Below are 21,894 nucleotides of genomic sequence, written 5' to 3'. Positions count from 1 at the left end.
AATGGGCCCTTAATTTACTTAAAACACAATATGACAGTAATCAATTTAAATAAACAATATTATAAATGTTTTGTGAAAGTTGCTAAGTGTTTGGCAGCGTTTGTAATAACGTATATGGGAGAAACTATATATGCCCATACAACTTCTACTTACTGCTTTGCGATGCTACACATTGGTTGTGCCTTACTGCTTCTCTCTCAAGTGTATAAACTAGCTACCCCACTGGAAATTATGCACTTGGTAATTGGTTGATATCCCTACTTAGCTGTTATAAATGTAGTAAACTATTATTTTTCTTGTACCTAATCTATAGATCTATATATTTAAAGAATATGTTACCCAAGCATTTCATATTCCTGATATGTGCCTTTTGCTTGTATCAAAAAGTTTCCTGTTCGCTTTGTATTGCTTCCTTTGTGTGAAATACTTGGTGATCCTGCCAGTCCCTCTACTTTCCTATTAAAAACTGACCCACTAGGCATGAGAGCACAGCGTGGTCAGTTTTCTGACTGTGCTGGGAGCTCAGCCTGCTTCTCCTTCTATGATCAGACGTGCTGACATGCCCTCCCCTGCACCGCCATTCACTGAGAAGATCAGTGTGCTGCTGTTTCTCCTTGCCCAGGTCTCTGAGCTCCTTATGCAGAGATCAGAGGATATGTGATCACTTATAAAAAAGAAAAAAAAAAGTATTTATAATGCATATATACACTATATTACCAAAATTATTGGGACTCCTGCCTTTATACACACATGAACTTTAATTGCATCCAGTCTAATGCCCTGTACACACGGTCGGACATTGATCGAACATTCCGACAACAAAATCCTAGGATTTTTCCGACGGATGTTGGCTCGAACTTGTCTTGCATACATACGGTCGCACAAAGTTTTCGGAAAATCCGATCGTTCTGAACGTGGTGACGTAAAACACGTACATCTGGACTATAAACGGGGCAGTAGCCAATAGCTTTCGTTTCTTAATTTATTCTGAGCATGCGTGGCACTTTGTGCGTCGGATTTGTGTACACACGATCGGAAAATGTGTGATGGAGCCTACACAGCTTCAACTCTTCAGGGAAGGCTGTCCACAAGGTTTAGGAGTGTGTCTATGGGAATGTTTGACCATTCTTCCAGAAGACCATTTGTGAGGTCAGGCACTGATGTGGATGAGAAGGCCTGGCTCGCAGTCTTCACTCTAATTCATCCCAAAGGTGTTCTAACGAGTTGAGGTCAGTACTCTGTGCAGGCCAGTAAAATTCCTCTACCCCAAACTCGCTCATCCATGTCTTTATGGGCCTTGCTTTAATGCATATACACACTGATTTTACTGTTGTGGGTTTAGTAACACTTTATTTGAGCATATGGTATTTAAAAAATGCATTAACCTTGGTAATTTGACAATGCTACAGTATATATAAATATATATCTATATATATATAGATATATATATAGATCTATAGATATATATAGATATATATTTATATATATCTATATATATATATATGTAATAAATGCTTTATTTTTATTATAATAGCAGTTTAACTGGACAGACCTTCCAAGGTGGTCAGTAAAGAAAATCTTCTGCATCAAACGAGTCAGTTCACATGTACAGTATATAGCTGATTATGGATTCTAGGAAGCTTCTATAGCTGCCTTGCTTTTCTTCTGTAATAACATAAACATATCTTAATACTGTGAATAGCTAATTTATTGTGTAAGATATGATGTGCGGTGCTGTAGGCTGACACTGCAGAATTTGAGCTATTATATTTACATTCATTTCTGTAAGCATGAATAATTTGGCGTCTTTTCAGTTGCAATTGCAAGCAGTAGAATTATTAGGTATACTCTATTGGATTATGTTGATGAAAAACATGTATGTTAATAGTTTGTATACATTTATCCAAGTCTCTAATACTTGTTCAGTAAGCTGTCATTAATCCCAGAGTTAGGAAGCAGAACTAATAAGAACGAGTAACCATGTGTAGCAAATGTAGTTAATCTGAACAGACAGCCTTTTATGCCAGCCACCACAGTGTGAATAACATAGAAAATATGTTTGATCAATTACAAAATATGAAATTGAGCCCTTAGGTATGGTGGTAGAGATGTGAATATCAAATATAACTGAAAAATAAATGACAAACAAATGACACACAAACCTCAACAAACACCAGTATCTATTATGAATGTGCTCAGTAACAGAAAGTTGCATGCTTTGCACTGTAATAAAATACTTTTAAAATTATTAACTGTACTTTTAGTACAGTTATTATTTGAATAACCCCCTTTTCCCTAAACCCCCCCCCCCCCCCCCAAATCCATGTCCCCACTCAACATAAAACTTCACTGCTTGGAGCCACACAAACTCCTCACGAAAAGTCTACCGATTGGACCGTGTATGTGCAGTAGAATCTCCACAAGCAGGCCACACGGTAAATGTATACGAAGAGTGGAGACACAGTAGTGTAGGATTTGGCAGGGGTTATTTAAAGCCAAACATCAACTAATTAAAAGTCTAGCCCATTGAAATATCGAAACCAGCATTTGCTGCAATATTCAGATCCAAGTCAGAGATTTGCCCACTGTACTTTTTTCTGCTACTAGATGTCCTCAGTCTGATCATGGTAAAACTCATTCAACCCACTTCCTCTGAGCCCAGGTCGTTCTGGACCTGCCACAGCCTGGCACTGGGCAGTTAAAGGAGAAGTGGGACAGTGATGAGGTCATCTCTCTGTCTCTCCTTCTTCTTTTTGCTTCTTGTCAGCACATGAACTGATTGGGGGGAGATTTACTAAAACTGGAGCACCCAGAATCTAGTGCAGCTGTGTATAGTAGCCAATCAGCTTCTAGCCTCAGCTTCTTCAACTAAGCTTTTAAAATAAAACCTAGAAGCTGATTGGTTTCTATGCAGAGCTGAACCAGGTTTTAAACTCTCCAATTTTAGCAAGTTCCCCCCACTGTCTCCTTGCACTGCTTCTTCCTCTAAAACTCCAGCCCCTGATGTACATGGAATGCAATATCTGATACCAGGCTAAATTAAGGTACTTATACTGCTTGTGTTAAAAAAATAAATTGAATCATGTATTACAGTACAGCTAAAGGAAAACCTTTTTTTAAAATTTTGGTTATTTGTGTCCCATTAACCTCTCTGGCGGTTTTCCCGAGTGTGGCTCTGGGTTAAATTTCAGCACCATTAGCAGTAACCCCGAGCCACACTGGGGATTGCATTGCAGGATCCTGGTGCGGTATACTTACCTTGTCGCCAGTATCCTGCGATGTCCCCCCGCTGTGTCCGCGGGCTCTGTCCTCTGCCCGAAGCCTCTCTGTGCCGGGCTCCGTTCCCTGCGAGCGTCGCGACGCACGGGGGCGGAGCCCGGCGGCTAATTAAAAAAAATGAAAAATCATAATACATACAGTACACTGTAATCTTACAGATTACATTACTGTATGAAATCATTTCACATCCTTTTTGTCCCCAGTGCTTTGTCCAATGCCCTGCATGCAGTTTTATATGATATATATACTGTTCTTTTTGCAACCAAAAAGTGTCCATTTACGTCAAAAGTGGTTTTAGACCAGCTAGAAAACAGCGATAGTAAATTAGAACACTTGCAGAATTGAGCGATAGTGAATCATGGGGAAATTAATTTTATTATTATTATATTATTATTTTTTATAATTATTTATATTTATTTATTATATTATAATTTATGATTTTGTGTTTCAAACTTCATCATACCCGGGATATCTACTAGACTCTTGTTTGGACAGATTTAAATGTGTTAGTGCTAAGAATTACAGGCCTACAATATAAAATGCCAAATTTCTATGCAAAATAATTGTAACGTTTTGAGACGTAAAAATCCGAAATAATCATACCTCCAGGGAGGTTAAGGCGCCCCAACAGGTCATGTTTTTAGGCTTTCCATTATTTGGCACAAGTGATTTGATCAGTTTCACTGCCTAAGTAAATACCACAGTCGTTTCGTCTGAGGAAAATCCGGAAAACGTGACCTGTTGGGGCACCTTGAGGACTGGAGTTGAGAAACACTGAATTAGAACAATTATTTACCAAAAAGTAAAAGTGAAATAGCACAAATACTTACCAATAACTAAGAACCTTTAATCAGTTAAGAAAATATATACTGTATGCAATGTACACATTTACTTTCTTGAGTTAAGGTAACAAGAAAAAAACCTGGGGTGAATCCTCTCTCCCTAGTAAAAGCACAATGTTTTTCTGAAACTTTAGGTCTGAGACGTATATTTCGGTAAAATTGTACTTTTATTTTGGATTCTCTTTTTTCTCAAAGAATTTTTTTCGATGTGAGAGCCAAATGTTTCTGCTTCAAAAGTCCTGTTTCTGTAGGGAAGATAAAGTCATTGGTCTTGCTGTTCTGTGTTTGAAAATAGATCTAGATGTCCCGTGATTCTTTAGTGCGCTCAATGTTGTGTCATAAGCAGACTGAACTTATTAATCCTATTATATATATTATCTAAATAACAAAATCATTTCTGTAAAAGGAAAGGTATGTAATAACAAAATCATTTCTGTAAAAGGTAAGGTATGTACACCGCTTGTTCTCAGATTCATCTCAGCTTGCAGAGCTTGTTATTTTTACATATTTGTTACCATCACTAAAACCCCATTTACACTTGGCTGCACTGAAAACACAGGCACAATCGTGTGTTTCTGCCTACATTTTCCAAAATGCCGTAAAATGCTCGACACACTTGTGGTGGCATTATTACTTAACCACTTCAGCCCCGGAAGGATTTACCCACTTCCTGACCAGACCATTATTTGCGATACGGCACTGCGTCATTTTAACTGACAATTGCACAGTCGTGCGATGCTGTACCCAAACAAAATTGATGTCCTTTTTTTTTCCCACAAATAGAGCTTTTGTTTGGTGGTACTTGATCATCTCAGCGGTTTTTATTTTTTGCGCTATAAACAAAAAAAAGAGCACAAATTTTGAAAAAAAAACCAATATTTTTAACTTTTTGCTATAATAATTATCCCCCCAAAAATGTAAAAAAACAGATTTCTTCCTCAGTTTAGGCCGATATGTACTCTTCTACATATTTTTGGTAAAAAAAAATCTCGATTAGCGTATATTGATTGGTTTGTGCAAAAGGTATTGCGTCTACAAAATAGGGGATAGATTTATGGCATTTTTATTATAATTTTTTTTTTACTAGTTATGGCGGTGATCTGCGATTTTTAGCAGGACTGAGACATTGCGGCGGACAGAACGGACACTTTTGACACTTTTTTGGGACCAGTGACATTGATACAGTGATCAGTGCTCTAAAAATGTACTGATTACTGTATAAATTACACTGACATGGAAGGGGTTAACACCAGGAGCGATCAAAGGGTTAAATGCTCCCTAAGGAGGTGCTTTCTAACTGTGGGGGGAGTGGACTGACAGGGAGTAGAGAGAGATCGCTGTTCCTAATCACTAGGAATAGACAATCTCACTCTACTCCCCTGACAGAATGGGGATCTGCTTTGTTTACACTGGCAGATCCCCGTTCTGCCTCTCTGTGGAGCCATCGCGGGTAGCCGACGGACATCGAGTTCGCCTGACCCGATGATTGGCTCTCCTGCTAGCGAATGATTGCCGTGTATGCGCCCGAAGTATAATGATGGCGATTCGCGCAGGAGAGCCAACCTGCCGCAGTACAACTGCGGCGGCTGGTCGGGAACCAGTTAATGGAACTCCAAACGTGATGGATTTTGCTCCTCAATTGAACACAGAAAAATCAAACGTCTGCTGAAAAATATGCAACACAGCACACCTGAAAAGGTACAGGAGCTTCTTTGGTGCTTTAGTCGTGCATAGGGCAGCCCATGTAAGCAAATGGGCTGCCCTATGCGCAACGCACAGAAACACATAAAGAAAAAGCGAGCGGGAACGCGCATTTGCATGAAAAGTGTAAATGGGACTTAAAGAGTCACATGTGTAGCACAGGCAAATGAGGAATATCTCCTGGACACAGACAGTTTCTAAATAATCAGGAAATATGTGGAAAGGTGTTGGTAAAATAGCTTGGAATACCACACAAAGCAGTACATACTGTAAACACCACAAAATGGTAAAACAAAAGGGTCTATGTTTTTTCTAGAGAATACTTGGGACATGTCAGAAGCTTCCTCTCTTGTGCATGCACTAAATCATTGACTGAGCTCCAGCAGTTATGTCACATACAGCTCCTCCCCCACTGAACTTCCTGTGCTGACATGCAGAAGTGAAAACTGCCACTCAGAAGTGAGAACAAAAACTCTGGGGGGGGGTAAATTGTCCCTTGACTAAATAAAGACTTAAAAAAATGCTATCTATATGCTGATTTTACATAACCCTTTCATGACTAAGCCTATTTTTGACATTTGGTGTTTACAAGTTAAAATCCGTATTTTTTGCTAGAAAATTACTTAAAGCCCCCAAACATTATATATATATTTTTAGAAGAGAATCTAGAGAACAAAATGGTGATTGTTGCAATAATTTTTATCACACGGTATTTCTGCAGCGGTGTTTTAAACGCAACTTTTTGGGAAAAGGGACACTTTCATGAATTTAAAAAAAAACAAACAGTAAAGTTAGCCCAATTTTTTGTATAATGTGAAAGATGATGTTACGCCGAGTAAATAGATACCAAACATGTCACGCTTTATAATTGCATGTACTTGTGGAAGGGCGACAAACTACGGTACCTAAAAAACTCCATATGCAACATTTTACATTTCTTTTACAGTTACCAGGTTAGAGTTACAGAGGAGGTCTAGTGCTAGAATTATTGCTCCCGCACTGACGATCGCGGCGATACCTCACATGTGTGATTTGAACACCGTTTACATATGCGGGCGCGACTTCCGTATGTGTTTTCTTTGCTGTGCGAGCTCGTGGGGACGGGGGCGCTTTAAAAAAAGGCACAAGGTGCTTGTATTGTCGGGATCAAAAGTCGGATTCCCATTCATTGAAGTCGGACTGATGTCAGACTTCAAGTCGCAGGGCAAAGTCGGGTCCACAGTCGTATGACTGTCGTGTGGTACCAGTGTGAACTCGGCCACAAAGGTCAGTGAGTTTCTGGACTCCTGACAGACCCTTGCATCTTTCATCCAGTGCTGCACTGACGTTTCTGGATTCTGAGTCATGGGGAAAGCAAAAAAATTGTTAAAGGATCTGCGGGAAAAGGTAGCTGAACTGTATAAAAGAGGAAAGGGATATAAAAAGATATCCAAGGAATTTAGAATGCCATTAAGCAGTGTTCAAACTCTAATCAAGAAGTGGAAAATGAGGGGTTCTGTTGAAACCAAACCACGGTCAGGTAGACCAACTAAAATTTCAGCCAAAATTGCCAGGAAAATTGTTTGTGATGCAAAGAAAAACCCACAAATAACTTCAGGTGAAATACAGGACTCTTTGAAAACATGTGGTGTGGCTGTTTCAAGATGCACAATAAGGCGGCACTTGAAGAAAGATGGGCTGCATGCTCGAGTCGCCAGAAGAAAGCCATTACTATGCAAATGGCACACCAAACAGTACAGAGACAAGCCTCAAACCTTCTGGCACAAAGTAATTTGGAGTGATCATTTGAGCTTTTTAGCCACAACAATAAATGCTACATTTGGAGAGGAGTTAACAAGGCCTATGATGAAAGGTACAGAGGTGGATCGCTGATGTTTTGGTGTGTGAGCTACAAAGGCACAGGAAATTTGGTCAAAATTGTTGGCAAGATGAATGCAGTATGTTATCAAAAAATACTGGAGGAACATTTGCATTCATCAGCCAGGAAGTTGCGCATGGGACGTACTTGGACACTCCAACATGACAATGATCCAAAATACAAGGCCAAGTCGACCTGTCATTGGCTACAGCAGAATAAAGTGAAGGTTCTGGAGTGGCCGTCTCAGTCTCCTGACCTCAATATCAGTGAGCCACTCTGGGGAGATCTTATAACGTACAGTTCATGTAAGACAGCCAAATCATTTACAGGAACTGGAGGCTTTTTGCCAAGAGGAATGGGTAGCTTTACCATCTGAGAAGATAAAGAGCCGCATCCACAAAGACCACAGGGTCATTTGGGTAGTTTCAGTTGTTATTATAAATTTAAAAAGAGTAAACACAGTTGAATGATAATAAATGGTTCAGCCAAACACTAACTATGAGTGAAAGAAAAGTTTTTGTGCTAGCATTCATATTCTCTGAAAAATAGCCAAGATATCATAAATTCTACCAGGGTATGTAAACTTATGAGCACAACCGTACGAAACATATCCGGATATATGAAACGAATTCTAAAAATTAATCATTATAACCATAGCAAATATTATGAAACAAAATGATTAACTTAACAAATGCAAAACAAAACAAAACAATTTTATTTTGTTGTGCACATCTCTAAATCTAACAGAGTAATAAAGCAAACCTGTAGTAAACATTTGAGACTTACAGTAAGTGATATAATGAGTTTCTATCTACTTTCATTTAATTTTAACACTTAGGTTAAAGTTAGGGCTACAGGCTGGTTATGTCTAGGGTTAGGATTTAAGGCTTAAGTGTTAGGGTTCAAATTACATTTTAGAGCTTGTGCTTAGAGTTTGATTGTAAGTCTCATTTTTTTTTCTCTAAAACATGTTATACTTACCTGCCCTGTGCAGTGGGTTTGCACAGAGCAGCCCGGATCCTCTTCTTCTCGGGTCCCTCTTCGGGTCTCCTGGCCCCTCACTCCTGTCAAGTGCCCCACAGCAAGCAGCTTGCTATGGGGGCACCTGAGCCCAGTCACAGGTCCCTGTGTCCATTCAGACAAGGAGATCTGGTTCGGCCCTGCCCCCTCTCTCTCCTGATTGGCTAACTGACTTTGTGTCTAAGCCTATCAGAAGGAGAGTCCCGGACGGCCGAGGCACTCGTGGACATTGTTGGAGAGAGGTGGGGCTTGGGTAAGTATTAGGGTGTGCTGAGACGGATGCTGCACACAGAAGGTTTTTTCTTTTTTATCTTAATGCATAGAATGCATTAAGATAAAAAAACCTTCTGACTTTACAACCATTTTAAGTGTAAGGTTAGGTTAAGGATCATTAACATGGGAGAAAACTTATTTTTAAATTTTTTTTTAGCGCCAAAAGCACTGTACCAATAACTATGTACAAGAGTTGGCTCAGGAGAACAAATTGTCCTTTCCTTATTATACAATAAATATTAATATATTGAAAGTGTGCTATGAAAGATTGATAATACGGGGTAAGAAATGAATGATATTTACTAAAGTCAAGAAAACACATCCCTTCCAGTAGTTGTGCACCTTCTGTTCAGATTTGTTTATTCTCATCACTCTTTGTGTGTGTAAGTACAGTATTTAGGCTAAGGTTAGGGCTAGAGGTTAAGTGGTTATGTCTAAGGTTAGGGTTTAAGGGTTAAGTGTTAGGTGTTAGGGTTCAGGCTACATTTAGTTCCAGTTCACATATATGTGATGCTGGAACCAGCGCGCATTGCATGTTCACGCTGACATCTGCGAACAGCTGAGGGTGTCAATACAAAGTTAATGGCACCCCCAGATCAGTTTGCAGATCACAGTGTGAACTTCCAAATGGTGCAGGAATCAGATCGCATGGGTGTGAACACCCATGCAATCCGATTCCAGTGCGGATCAAAAAAGGGTCCTGCACCATTATGGTGCGAATGCAATGCAAATTCAGCCATACAATCAGTATTGCTGAATTTGCATTACAAAGACATCACATGAAACTATATTCAAGTATAAATTAGACATGTGCAAACAGTTTAGTAACAAATCGAAATTCGGGCAAATTTTGCATCTTTCGGACATTTGAATACATCCAGATGTCCGAAGAAAAAGATAACGAATTTCAACGAATACGAAAGAAATTATAGCAAAAATACCAAATGAATTCGACATGATTCATTCATTCGTTAAAGGTCTAATGAAACAAGAGGTCAACTCGGAGTAAATCTTACAGTGCAATTAGCTGATTCATTTTGTGCTGGAGGTTGGATTACTGGCAAAGTACATTCCTGAGAACTGAATGAGAAGGGTGTTGTATTGTATTTGAGCAGAGAAGAAGAGATATTGTCATTGTGTGTGTTAATGGATTCAATAAACAAATGACTTTCCAAACTACGAATCATTATCACGAATATATCACAAATCAATATACATACAAAACAAATCGATTCGGTATAACAAATATCATCACTCAACAGAAAAAACGAATTATCCAAAAACTAATTAACGTAACATAACGAATATAACAGAACGAAACAATGTATTTTACGAATGAAAACTAAATAAAATTTTCCATTGTGCACACATCTAGTATAAATCCTTACCTGAAAAAGTACCATTTATTGCTGATTTGATCTGACTTGCTGTTAGAGGGTGGCTATGTTTGTTCTCCATAGTCTCACTGGGGTTGATTTACTAAAACTTGAGAGTACAAAATCTGGTGCAGCTGTGCATAGAAACCAATCATTTTCCAGGTTTTTCTGTCAAAGCTTAATTGAACAAGCTGAAGTTAGAAACTGATTGGCTACCATGCACAGCTGCATCAGATTTTGCACTCTCTAGTTTCAGTAAATCAACCCCATTGTGTTTAGGACCCTAGACACTTTTCCTTGCCTGCTCCTGGGAGGGACTATGAGATTTGTAGTGTGCATAAAGCAGTGCACGTGACCATATCTAACATGTACTTCTCATGCCACACAAATGAAAGCAAATTTTTGGAGCTGATGGGGGACTTTGCAAGGGGGCAAGAAAACGCAGCAGGGAACAGTTTAATGAAAAATAGATTACATGGTAATTAAGTAGTGGATGTGTATCAATTTTTAGAGAAAAAGGATATCATTTAGTGTCACTTTAAGTGTTAGGGTTAGGTTAAGAGTCATCTTCATGATAGAGAACACATTATTTTTAATTTGTTTTCACACCAAAAGCACTGCCTCAAGAACCTCAAGTGTCAGCTAGAGACCAATGCTTTCTTTATGAAAGGACAAATATTAATATATTGCAAGTGTGTTATCAATGGATGATAATAATGGGTAAGATATGAATGAGTTTTAGGAAAGTCAAGGGCAAAGTGAGGCCCTGGGGAACACATCCCTTCCATAATTTGCACCTTCTGTTCAGGTTTGTTTATTTTCTTAGCTCTTTTCACATTTCACGCTGAGTTGCAGAACACCTGTCTCCTCTATCCTATCTGCATCTGATATTTCCTTGCCGCTTTATTCTGAGTGGCGGTGTCTTTGTAAAATGTGACCTTTGTCTGATAAGCCTATACATTTTTCGACTGTATGAATGACAGAGTATTACACAGAGTCATGCTGCAACACTATTAAGCTGCAAACTCTTGGCAGAGAACTACACCTATATCATCTTTTCATCATCACTTAAAAGGGTGTCTGTCATATCTTGCCAAATGCCAGCATATGAAAGAGAAATCTGCAGCAGCACTGCTGGCATAAGGCATTTTTGATGAAGTGTAATATGCCATGTTTTAGAAGAGTATTAAAAGGAATTTTCAAACTAATATTTAAAGCTCAACTCCGAGATGAGCAAATATGGTCTAAATACAAGATGTAAATGTATTCTTACTTGAATTTTGGAGTGCTTTGTGTATTTCTCCCAGATCTGTGCAGTAATCCAGTGTGAAAATCTCCTCTGTGCAGGAACGACTGCTGGTCACTGCAGCTCTCTCTCCATGAAAGTCATGTGCAGGGAGACTGGTCTTGTATTGGCACCCTCTTAGTGGGTGGACCTGCTGGATTATTCCTACAGCTCTGATCTCTGCAGAGGTTAAATACAATGCAGTGATGATGTCACTGCTACTTTTACAAGGTAATAACTGGGTCTGCAAAGGCATGTGGTGCTCTCAAAGAGGATTCATATCCTTCGTGGCCTGGAGTTATAAATGTGGGGTGCCCCAGGGCTCTGTCCTGGGACCAAGTCTGTTTAACTTGTTCATAACCCATATAAAAGGTTGAAAAAAAATAGTTCAGTTTGAGTTTTTTCTGATTATAACAAGCTAAGCAGGGCAATACCTTCACAACAGGCTATAGCAACTTTACAAGAAGACCTCCATAAAATAGTATGGGCAGCTACATGGCCGATGATGTTTATTATTGAAAAATGTAAAGTCATGCACTCGGGAGTCAAAAGTAGGCATGTAATTTACTTGCTAGGGGGTATAACCTCTGGGGGAATCAAATATAGAAAAGGATCGGGGGGTCCTAATAGATCACAGACTCAGCAATAGCATGCAGTGCCAAGCTGCAGCAAGCATGGCCAGCTGACTATTATCATGCATTAAAAATGGTATTTACTCAAGAGATAAAACTATAATTTTACCACACTGGTTTGGTCACATCTAGAGTATCTGGTCACCGATCCTCAGGGAGGATGTGCTGGACCTGGAGAGAGTCCAGAGATGGGCAACAAATAAGGGGACTGGAAAACCTCAGTTATGAAGAACGACTACAGTTACCATCATCTTCTCCCTGGAGAAGAGGCGCTTAAGAGGGGATATGATGGTGATATACAAATCTTTACATGGTGGCTTTAGCATTGGGAGAAAACTATTTAATCTTACGTTTTGAAAGAAGACACGGAAGCACACAATGAAGTTGGATGTAAAGTCGTTCAATCTTAAACTGCTTAAGGGGTTCTTTACTGTTAGAGCAGTAAGGAAGGACTTTCAGATGTGTTGCGTAGCAAACACAATGAAGAGGGATATTGAAAATGGTAGTGATATAAACATACACACACGCACACACACACACACACACACACACACACACACACACTGAACTGATGGACCAGTGACTTTATTTAACCTTATCAATGTAATTGAAATTTTTTGTGCCCGTAGTTCAGCTTTAAGCTCTTAAAGTGGAACTAAAGGCAACATTAAAAACTAACAAACAGATGGGTTATTTATCACAGAAGAGACATGCAGTGAAGAGACCTGCCCACTTGCAGTCTTGTGTGGCATGTAAACTAAGCTGCACAAGCGCAGCTCAGTTTACATTGCTGTCAAGGGTACCAAGAAGACTGACTGCTGCACATGTAACCTCATCCCATGCTGGCCATTCAAAATAGTAGAAGACCTCTGGACCATTGAAGAGGAGTTAATCATGGTGACTTTATGTATTTTGACCCCTGCCTCTCTTCCATTGCACCCACACTGGCACCAGCTGTCATACTAACAGATGAGGCCCCAGTCTGCAAATAGGAGCCAATTGGATTGGCTCCTCTTGAATGATCACTGCAGCAGCAAGTTACAGAAACTTTTTATCGGTCCTCTTGGCACAGATCACAGGCTTGTACAATAACCTGCTTCTGTTGCAATCCTATATAGTAAAATAAAACAAAAACTTTTTATTAATAAATTGTATTTCCTTCTATTTGAGTTTTTTCACCATTTCTACCATTGTGGAATGTATGTATGTATGTGAAATGTTTATTTCAGGATATTGCTTTGGTAATGTGTAAAAATAAATAATTTAATACACAATGTAAAACAAAAAATAGTTCAATCTAATTTATTAAAGCCTAAGTTATGTTAAAAAATAACAATAAATAAAGAATGAATAAAGAATAAGCACATGGGACATTGCTTACCTTTAGTGATATGTGTCCCTTGTGCTCCTGCATTTGGCAGAATTCTGATTCAGTGGGGTTGATAAACTAAGGGAGCTGTAACAGAGTGCTGAATATGCCTGCCCTTTCTGCCCAGCTCTGTCTTTCATAGAAAATGTTACTACAGCTTCTATGAATAAAACACGATCCATGAATGGAGGGTGTGGACCTTTCCTGGTTGAAATAGGAACATTTTTTTTTATTCTTTCTTCAAAATACATTGAACATAAATATTTCTTTAAATACCACTGAAAGAGGGTATTGTGATAAAAGATGACCACTTCAAAATCATAAGAAACAACAAACTAATAGGGACATACTGTTACTGGTCCATAATTACTAAATTACCTCTAATTAGTGCTGAGGTGGAGTGTTTATACCCTGAGCTTGACTTGAGAATGTTTTAATGATTTTAGAAAGTCATGCTGCCACTGCACAAAAGCAGCTGGATAGATAGAGATGTATTTTGCTTACTACACAAATTATTTAGATTTTTAATTCTTGTAGTTTTATTTGTTATGCATTCTTAGGCCCAGTTAACATTTCTCTTCCCAGGAACGCAGGTTCCCGCTAGCATTTTAAACAGTGCGATTCACATGTGGAAATTTGTGTTGCGCATAGGGTAGCCCATTCACTTGAATTCATTGCCTTATGCACAAACGTCGATCCAGAGAAGCTCAGGAACCAAATTTTGGTTTTGCCGCGATCATCACGAGTTTTGTTGCACAACAATCGCTGCAAAATTGCTCCATATTTGGGGTGCCATGCTTTGCTTGCTTTGCCAAGTTTTGTAATCGTAGGCAGAATAGCAGAAGAATCTCCCATATGTGAATGGGGCCTTATTTAGAATGGTTATATATCTATTTAAATAAAGGCTGTCCCTAAAAAGACCATGAAAAAAGAAAGGCACCACTATAGCCACAAAATAAAGTCCATTACACAATGCTTGTTTGCATTAGATCTGTAGGTTTTGGCATTGAACTGTGTGTGTTGTGCAGACATTGGCTTGGGACTGTACTTATGCTCTTGACATCTCACCTTGGATGAAAAAGTGTTAACTAGAGTTTAATTATGGTTAGCATTTAGGAGGTTAAAGTATAACTATAGGCAAAATAAAATATTCATATAGGATATTTACAGGTAATAGCATTAACACAGCAGTTATTGTGTTGTCCCCCTGTAACATAGTTTATTACCCATTGATCCTATCAGTGGATCCATCATTCTCTATTACTTTAATAGGTCAAACTGTCAAGGAAACGTTTCACCTATTAGCTGATTTTTCTATTTGTAGAACCCAAAATCACACAGCAGTGTTGTCACCCTGTGCACAGGGAAATCTCAGAGGGACAAACCAGTCAACACTGGCTAACTAACGGTTACCTTTTTTTTTTCATATGGCTAAACCTTTTTTCTAAAAAAACCCTCAACTCTGTAAATGCTTCTGTAATTTCTGTTATCTGGAGTGGGGCTTTAACCTGTTTGACACTTAACGTCTATTTAAAATGTCCCTCTGTGATTGCCCTGTGGACAGGGTGACAACACTGCTGTGTGATTTGAATGCACCCCTATTTTGGGTTCTACAAGTAGAAAAATCAGCTAACAAGTCAAGGGTTTCAAGAGGTCCCGTTCATCGGGGCTTTGAAATGTGTTAATGCTAATGACAGACTGCATTATATTTGTAAATTTTGATTTTGCTCACAGTTACATTTATCGTTAATCTGTTTTTCTATTAAGTTTTTCAAATATTAAGATACAATAGAACAGTTTTTCAAATATTGCGATACCGTTCAAAAGAACCGTGACAGACCAAAAGGTACAAACATAGTCATAAAAGACAAACAAATGCATACCTGTATATATAAGTGATATACATTAGGACCAGTGAGACCCACAAGATTTTGGTCAAAGCATATAGAAGAAAAAGGAAAGACACAATCCTGGTTGCAGTAACTAGAAAACTACATACTGGGTACGGTTATATAAACTAGGCAGGCAGAAAACAATCCCTAGGTATAATATAGAGAAGGTAGAGTCTTCATATATGGGTGTCTGGTAGTCAAACCACCTCTATGCCCAGGATGATGTCCCTATATGGTGGGCATAAGAATGGGACAACCCACGTACAAAAGAATCACAGTTACATTTTAAATGTTTCATTGACTGACTCTTTGAAGATAGTACACTGCCTATGTTGTTAATATCTTAACTAAGAAATGAAGAAAAAGTCAAACGAGGACTTCTATCGTATGGTCTACACGTTTTCTGTAGCTTGTAAACTTGTAAAAAGGCGTAAGTCTAACAAATTACTTGGGAAATAATAAAGGGTTCATTCAGATGTTAGATTGAGCGTTAGGGCTGTTTTCTGGCAATTTCAAACATTTTAATTACATGAATTATTGAACATATAAAAGGCATCCTACCAACAAAGTTTATATGATTATATAGGTTGCATTGGTTTGTTTAATCGATTTGCGATTCAAAGCTGTTTGAAAAGGGTTGAAATCTACAGAATATTGCTTTGTGTAAAAAAATATAAAGGATAACTGTCATTTTTTTACAATTTACCCCAGCAACTCTCCTCCATTCTCTTCAGTCTTACACTCACCTTTCCTAGGTGCTGTCATAGCCTCCCTGTGCGGCCAGCTGAGAACCACACAGATGCCTATTCAAGGTCACCCAGCTGGGCAGCTTTTTTTTTTTTACATACTGTATACTTGTACAATTTTTCCTATGGAGAGGCCTTCCATTATGTGTCCTGATGGTGGGTCAAAATGAATGGGATTTTTCCACACATGCACAGCTGTAGAACTTGCCAAGATGAGAGACTTTGCAGTGGTGAGATATGAGAGTTGTGCAGCTAGGATTTGACAGGGCGGGGACAGTTAGGGATAAGTTTTGGGGGTGGGGGATGGGGGAGTAAGCATAAAGGTTAACGGTACAAAAGTAGTTTTCCTGTAATAGTAGGGGTCAATACTTTTTTGCTGTTTCGGAACTCAATGCCAAAGCATTGGAACCAGGAATTACCTGGTGCTAACTTTTTTAGCTTCAACAGGTCGGTTACATTTTTTTATTAGGGGTTCTTTTGATTCACATAGATCTTGGATATACCTTACATCCTGTAGTTACATTAGTCAAAGTTAATATAATATGCTTTTGTGAGGTTGATATAACACACACAATAATGAAAAAAGTTTGAAACACACATGTTCTATTTCAAAATAACACATTAAGTTGCTCATGTATGGACATGTTTCAATCCTGTAATGGTCATATTGTTTTTATGATGTGAGATTGCTGTCTCCTATCCATTTAAGCCGTGTTGATGGGAATCCATTAGTTAATAACTATACATTTTCTAAAGGTTAAACTGCAGATGTGAATCTGCAGACTTTTTTGTGTGTTTGAAATGGTGATTCATATGTAAATGGCAGGTACCGACTCCACAAAATACACACTTTTTATTTAAACTAAGTAATGAGTAAAAGGTATAATTTTCACACCTGTGTTGCAGTAATAGCAATACCATGGAAACATATTCCATAAATATTGCCATGTTGTTGTTGGAAGCAGTCTGCTTGTTCAGCTCTACATTTGTTTAAATTAATTATGTTAATTAAAAAAGAGTCTGCTTCACAATTTGAAATTTGCAGCATGAAAGCCAAAGGGAATACGTACAATATTTATACAATGCAATGAAGATGAAGTATGTTTATCAGAGATCTCATTTAGACATACAGGCAGATACCTTAGACTGCATTATGATAGATCTAAGTGTGCATAAAACAATAAAAAATACTCAGCATAAATAGTTTTTAATGCATGTACTAAATTTTTGTATCCGCAACATAGTGAGCATTTTTAATGTTTTTTCAATATATTTTCTTTTCTTATTAATTATAGTCAGGGTTAACAAAAAGTAAGTACGAAAAATGACAAATTAATATTATGGTTTATACCATGTCTTTAAATTGATTGTAAAGTTTTTTTGTTAAATAACAAACATCTCTATATTTACCTACTCTGTGCAATTGAATTGCACAGAGCGGCCCCAAACCTCCTCTTCTCGGGTCCCCTGCCAGCACCCCTGGCCCCTCCTCTCTGTTCAGTGCCCCCACGGGAAGCTGCTTCCCATGGAGGCACTTGAGCAAGGGGAAAGAGCTGAAGACATGCCCAGCACTGGATCGAATGAAATACAAATACAGCTACTTTATATGTTTTTCATCTGTATATTAAGTTGTTTGTTGTATGTATGTTTATTTGGAGTTCAAATTTGACCATTAAGTCCTAAGCAGATAAAAAAAAAGTGGCTCCTTTGAGTTATCTGCAAATAATATCTGTGCTGCTAGCTCTTTAAATTTTCATTTTCATTTAATTCTTAATTTAAAATATCCTATCCCACTGCATTGTGCGTTTGCTTTGCTATACAATTGAATTCCAACTCCGACTTACATTTAAAACAGACTTTCCAAATTTCCAGCCTCCTGTAAAAAAATATGTTTATGTGGATGGAATCAATTAAAACATGCACTTTGCAACTTGAATTAATGTATTCTTTAAAATGCTTACTCAGGTCTTGTGCATGAGATGCATTCTCTGGTAACCTACACATCAAACCTACCAGCAAAGTAATATGTAAATGTGTGTGCTTCTGGAGAAGCAGCAATACGTGGAAAGCATCAACCGTTACATGTGTTTTGCCCAAGAGGTTGTCTGTGACAGCAGGCTGCATAAAGGAAAATGCAGGTTGTTTTGTATAGGCATATTTTATTTTCTTCTTTCAATTTCTTGTAAATTTTTCCTGCCCTGTTCATAGGCAAAATGATGTTCAAGTCAGGAAAAGAGAATGAAAGTAACCTGTTTCTGCTAGGCTTCCTTTAGACTCATAATGTAGTGTCCTGGAGTACTCTATATTAAATACTCATTTGTAAAATAAGAATTTAAAATAAAAAGTGAAATATATATATACCTGTATATAAAATTAAAATGAAGTTTATAGTCTGTGAGTTCATATCTCCTCTTCTTTTGTAGTATTTTAGGTCTCGGCAGCATAACATTTCATTGTTGTCAGTTTATATATAAGTAATGCAAACTGGAGTTAAGCACTTTGCTTTGTAAAAGCCCTGGCTACATGTTCTTGCTTTATTATTCTGCCTTTGTCCCCCAGGATGTTTAGAGAGTGTAATTTTCATGCAGGGTGAATCAGGATGTTCATTCAATTATAGTTACGTTGTTTCTTGTAAACTACTTTTTTTTTGTCAGGTAATTGAATTAAGCTGCTCCCACAAAAAGGCTGGCCTAAGCCAAAACCTTACGCGTTAGAAAAGCAATCCATTTTTTTAACTGAAATCTGTAATTATGATGTTCTTTTATGAATTAAATAGCTTAATTATGTTGCTTGCATTATTCAAGAAAGCTGTTGTTTTTATAAAAAAAAAAAATTAATTGTGCAACCTCATGCAGGTTAAATTAGTTGCATTCTCTATTCATTCATACACAACTAAAATCTTTACTATATTAGAAGTTTTGAAGTTCATGGTTTGTGTAAGGTTTTGCACTGCATTAAGGAATACATTTTCTATTTAACTGGAGGGGAATTTCATTTTAAGAAGTCACCCCTCCTCGGCTCCAGACACCTCTGTGGAGCAATCTGAAGATTTTTTAAACTTGGTATGCATTTATCAAGATTGGAATACAGATTGAATATTTTTTAAATAACTTGTGCAGTTGGAGTTGCCAGATGATCAGATATCTAAAGCTATAAACCAAAAGAATTGAATTTCTAAAATATCACTACTGTCCTTTTTCCGTGGATTGATTGGATACAGTACAATATATGCTTTGAGTTTAGATATAGCACTAAATTTCTATGTTTTATCTTGACAGGTTCATAGAAGAAATGTAAATTTTCTCCAAAATGGAAGGGAGCGAAGAATGCAGAAGATAGCAACTGGAGTTTAAGTTCTAGATGGATACAGGTCTCATTCAGAGTCTGTGTTTTAGACCGATATGCTGATACTGAAGGCTTCAAGACCGAGTTGCGAGGTTTATTTCCTGGGTTTGATAAATGTTCTTGTTAACAATTTCCTGGACTCAGTAATGTTCAGCACAGTATTGTGATGGAAGAAAACGCACATCTGTGTGTTTGTTACTCCGAAATTGTGGATTAGTTTGCTGAGCAGTCTCCACTCCAAAGGGCAGAAGTAGGTGTGATGGATTTATCTTCGGAAATGAGCAAACATGGGAAGAATCCAATTAGTCATAAGCTTGAAGATCAGAAAAAGGTAAGCCTGTATATATCACAGATAACATGGGTGACCTATGGTAAAACCTATGGGGCTCCTTATACCTTTCCATAAGCCTAAGATCTTTGGTCATAATTAGTTCCTCACTATACTTTTCATGAGGGATATAATAAAAGATGGTGTTGGTTGGGAAGTGAAGGATACTCATCGATCTTAGTCTTTTATAAAAGGTTGAGACTCTACACAATGGTGTTTTTTTATTTCTACGGCATGTACATGATTTTTTTTGGAACCTAATTAAATTACCTCATAGACAGTTAATCACTATTGCCATATTATGAGTCTAAAAGAGTGACAGATATATAATTTAGCTACTGAAACCAGAGTGCTAAGTAATTCTTCATTTCATTGCAGATTAACACATTATTAGTATATTATACTGCTACTGTATGCCTTTGATTCTTATTCATGATAAAAGTGTATACTTTGTGGCTAATTTACAAAAAGGTTTACCATCCGCGCAACCCTTAGTTCATGTCCCTCATGTCCTCCCATACATTTTTCTCAAACTTGAGTAGCTGTTTGAAGTAGTTGTAGGCTCGCTGGGATGGCAAACCTTTTATAAATCAGTACACTAATATACAGATTTTATTTTAGCTCCTCTTTTAAAGTTTGGATAACTATGCTTGAGGTTAAATAAGGACTAGTCTCTTGTACAATAGAGTGTTATTGCTTTGTTCAGCACAATACAGCATGCATTAGTAATTAGCTATTCATAATCGCTATGGAGAAAATTTTCCCATCTGCATAATCCTATAAATAATTAACAACACTTTAATAGAAAGGGACAATGCATTACAGATAGAATAACTTTTACGAATGTCACTATTTTTTTTTAAGTTAATAGTTATTTGCTTGTTATTAAAATGTTACACCTATTTATCTGTAAAAACTGCTTTATAGCTTTCGTGCATTTATTCTTCAAACAGGCAGTATTTGGATTTGATATAATATACATTCATTTGTATATGAAAATAGCACTTTGCAACAAGGCTGACATGTTAATATAGATGTCTGGTCTTGCTGGCAAGTTTTCTGTCTCTCTTAAATATAGATCGTCTTGGTTTAAATGAATTTGTGTATAACTGGTAGGCTATTTGTTTCCTTCTATGCATTTCCAATGACAGTATTAGTGTCTATGATGTATCTGATACTTATAGATAGGTACTTATGATATATAGATCATAGGGATTTCAAACTGGGGATATTCATATCATGCCTTAACCTTCAGGAGGATTATGGCTGTCATTTGTAAAGCTACCATATCTTCTTGTAAAATTATGATATGATTGAAACCATCATTGGAAAACTGGATTTTCTGTTTATGATTTTAACTTATATTTACTAAAATACTTTGAGGCTTTTGTTATTTATGATCTCATGTCAAATCTTTTTTTTAGATCTGCAACCAAGTGTCAGTGGGGCATATTGCAGGCAAAGGCAGCTGAAAGCTTTCCACTTTTTTTTAAATCTGATAATAGTGGGAATGAAGATAAAATGTTTGATGGATCAAATTTACAGCTGGAATTTGTAGGTTGTTTGCATAGGTCCTTAAAGCAGTATTAAACCCCAAAGCAAACATTTAATATATTGCAGCTTACCAATTCTTAGATGTGATGGCTGCATTCGTTTTCTTTTTCTGGCTTTTTTTCTTCTATTTTCATCTGGTCATCCAGCCAGCAAGTCTAATGCTTTTCACAGCAAAAACTCTCCAGCAAAATGTATCATTTTACATGGATGAGACAAACCACTTAACACTGACAGGGGTTATTAAAATATTATTTATTCATGCAAAACCTTTACCCCAAAAAAAAACAAAAACGTGAGGTTGATTTACTAAAACTGGAGAGTGCAAAATCTGGTGCAGCTCTGCATAGAAACCAATCAGCTTCCAGATTTTTTTGTCAAAACTTAATTGAACAAA

At 37.5% G+C, this 21,894-nt stretch overlaps 1 protein-coding gene across 1 annotated transcript in view; it reads left to right on the top strand.

Annotated features, from left to right (window-relative positions):
• NAV3 (neuron navigator 3) overlaps nt 1-21,894 on the top strand; it is a gene marked incomplete in the record, with an annotated part of 918,952 nt that overhangs the window by 208,707 nt on the left and 688,351 nt on the right. The window contains 1 exon segment of the mRNA XM_073620003.1: nt 19,552-19,949. Coding sequence (XP_073476104.1) covers nt 19,878-19,949 — 72 coding nt within the window.

This window comes from Aquarana catesbeiana, linkage group LG03 (assembly GCF_042186555.1).
Source record: "Aquarana catesbeiana isolate 2022-GZ linkage group LG03, ASM4218655v1, whole genome shotgun sequence".
In the NCBI taxonomy this organism is placed as follows: domain Eukaryota; kingdom Metazoa; phylum Chordata; class Amphibia; order Anura; family Ranidae; genus Aquarana; species Aquarana catesbeiana.
Note: the sequence above shows the minus strand (reverse complement) of the source record. Positions and strands in the feature narration are given on the sequence as shown.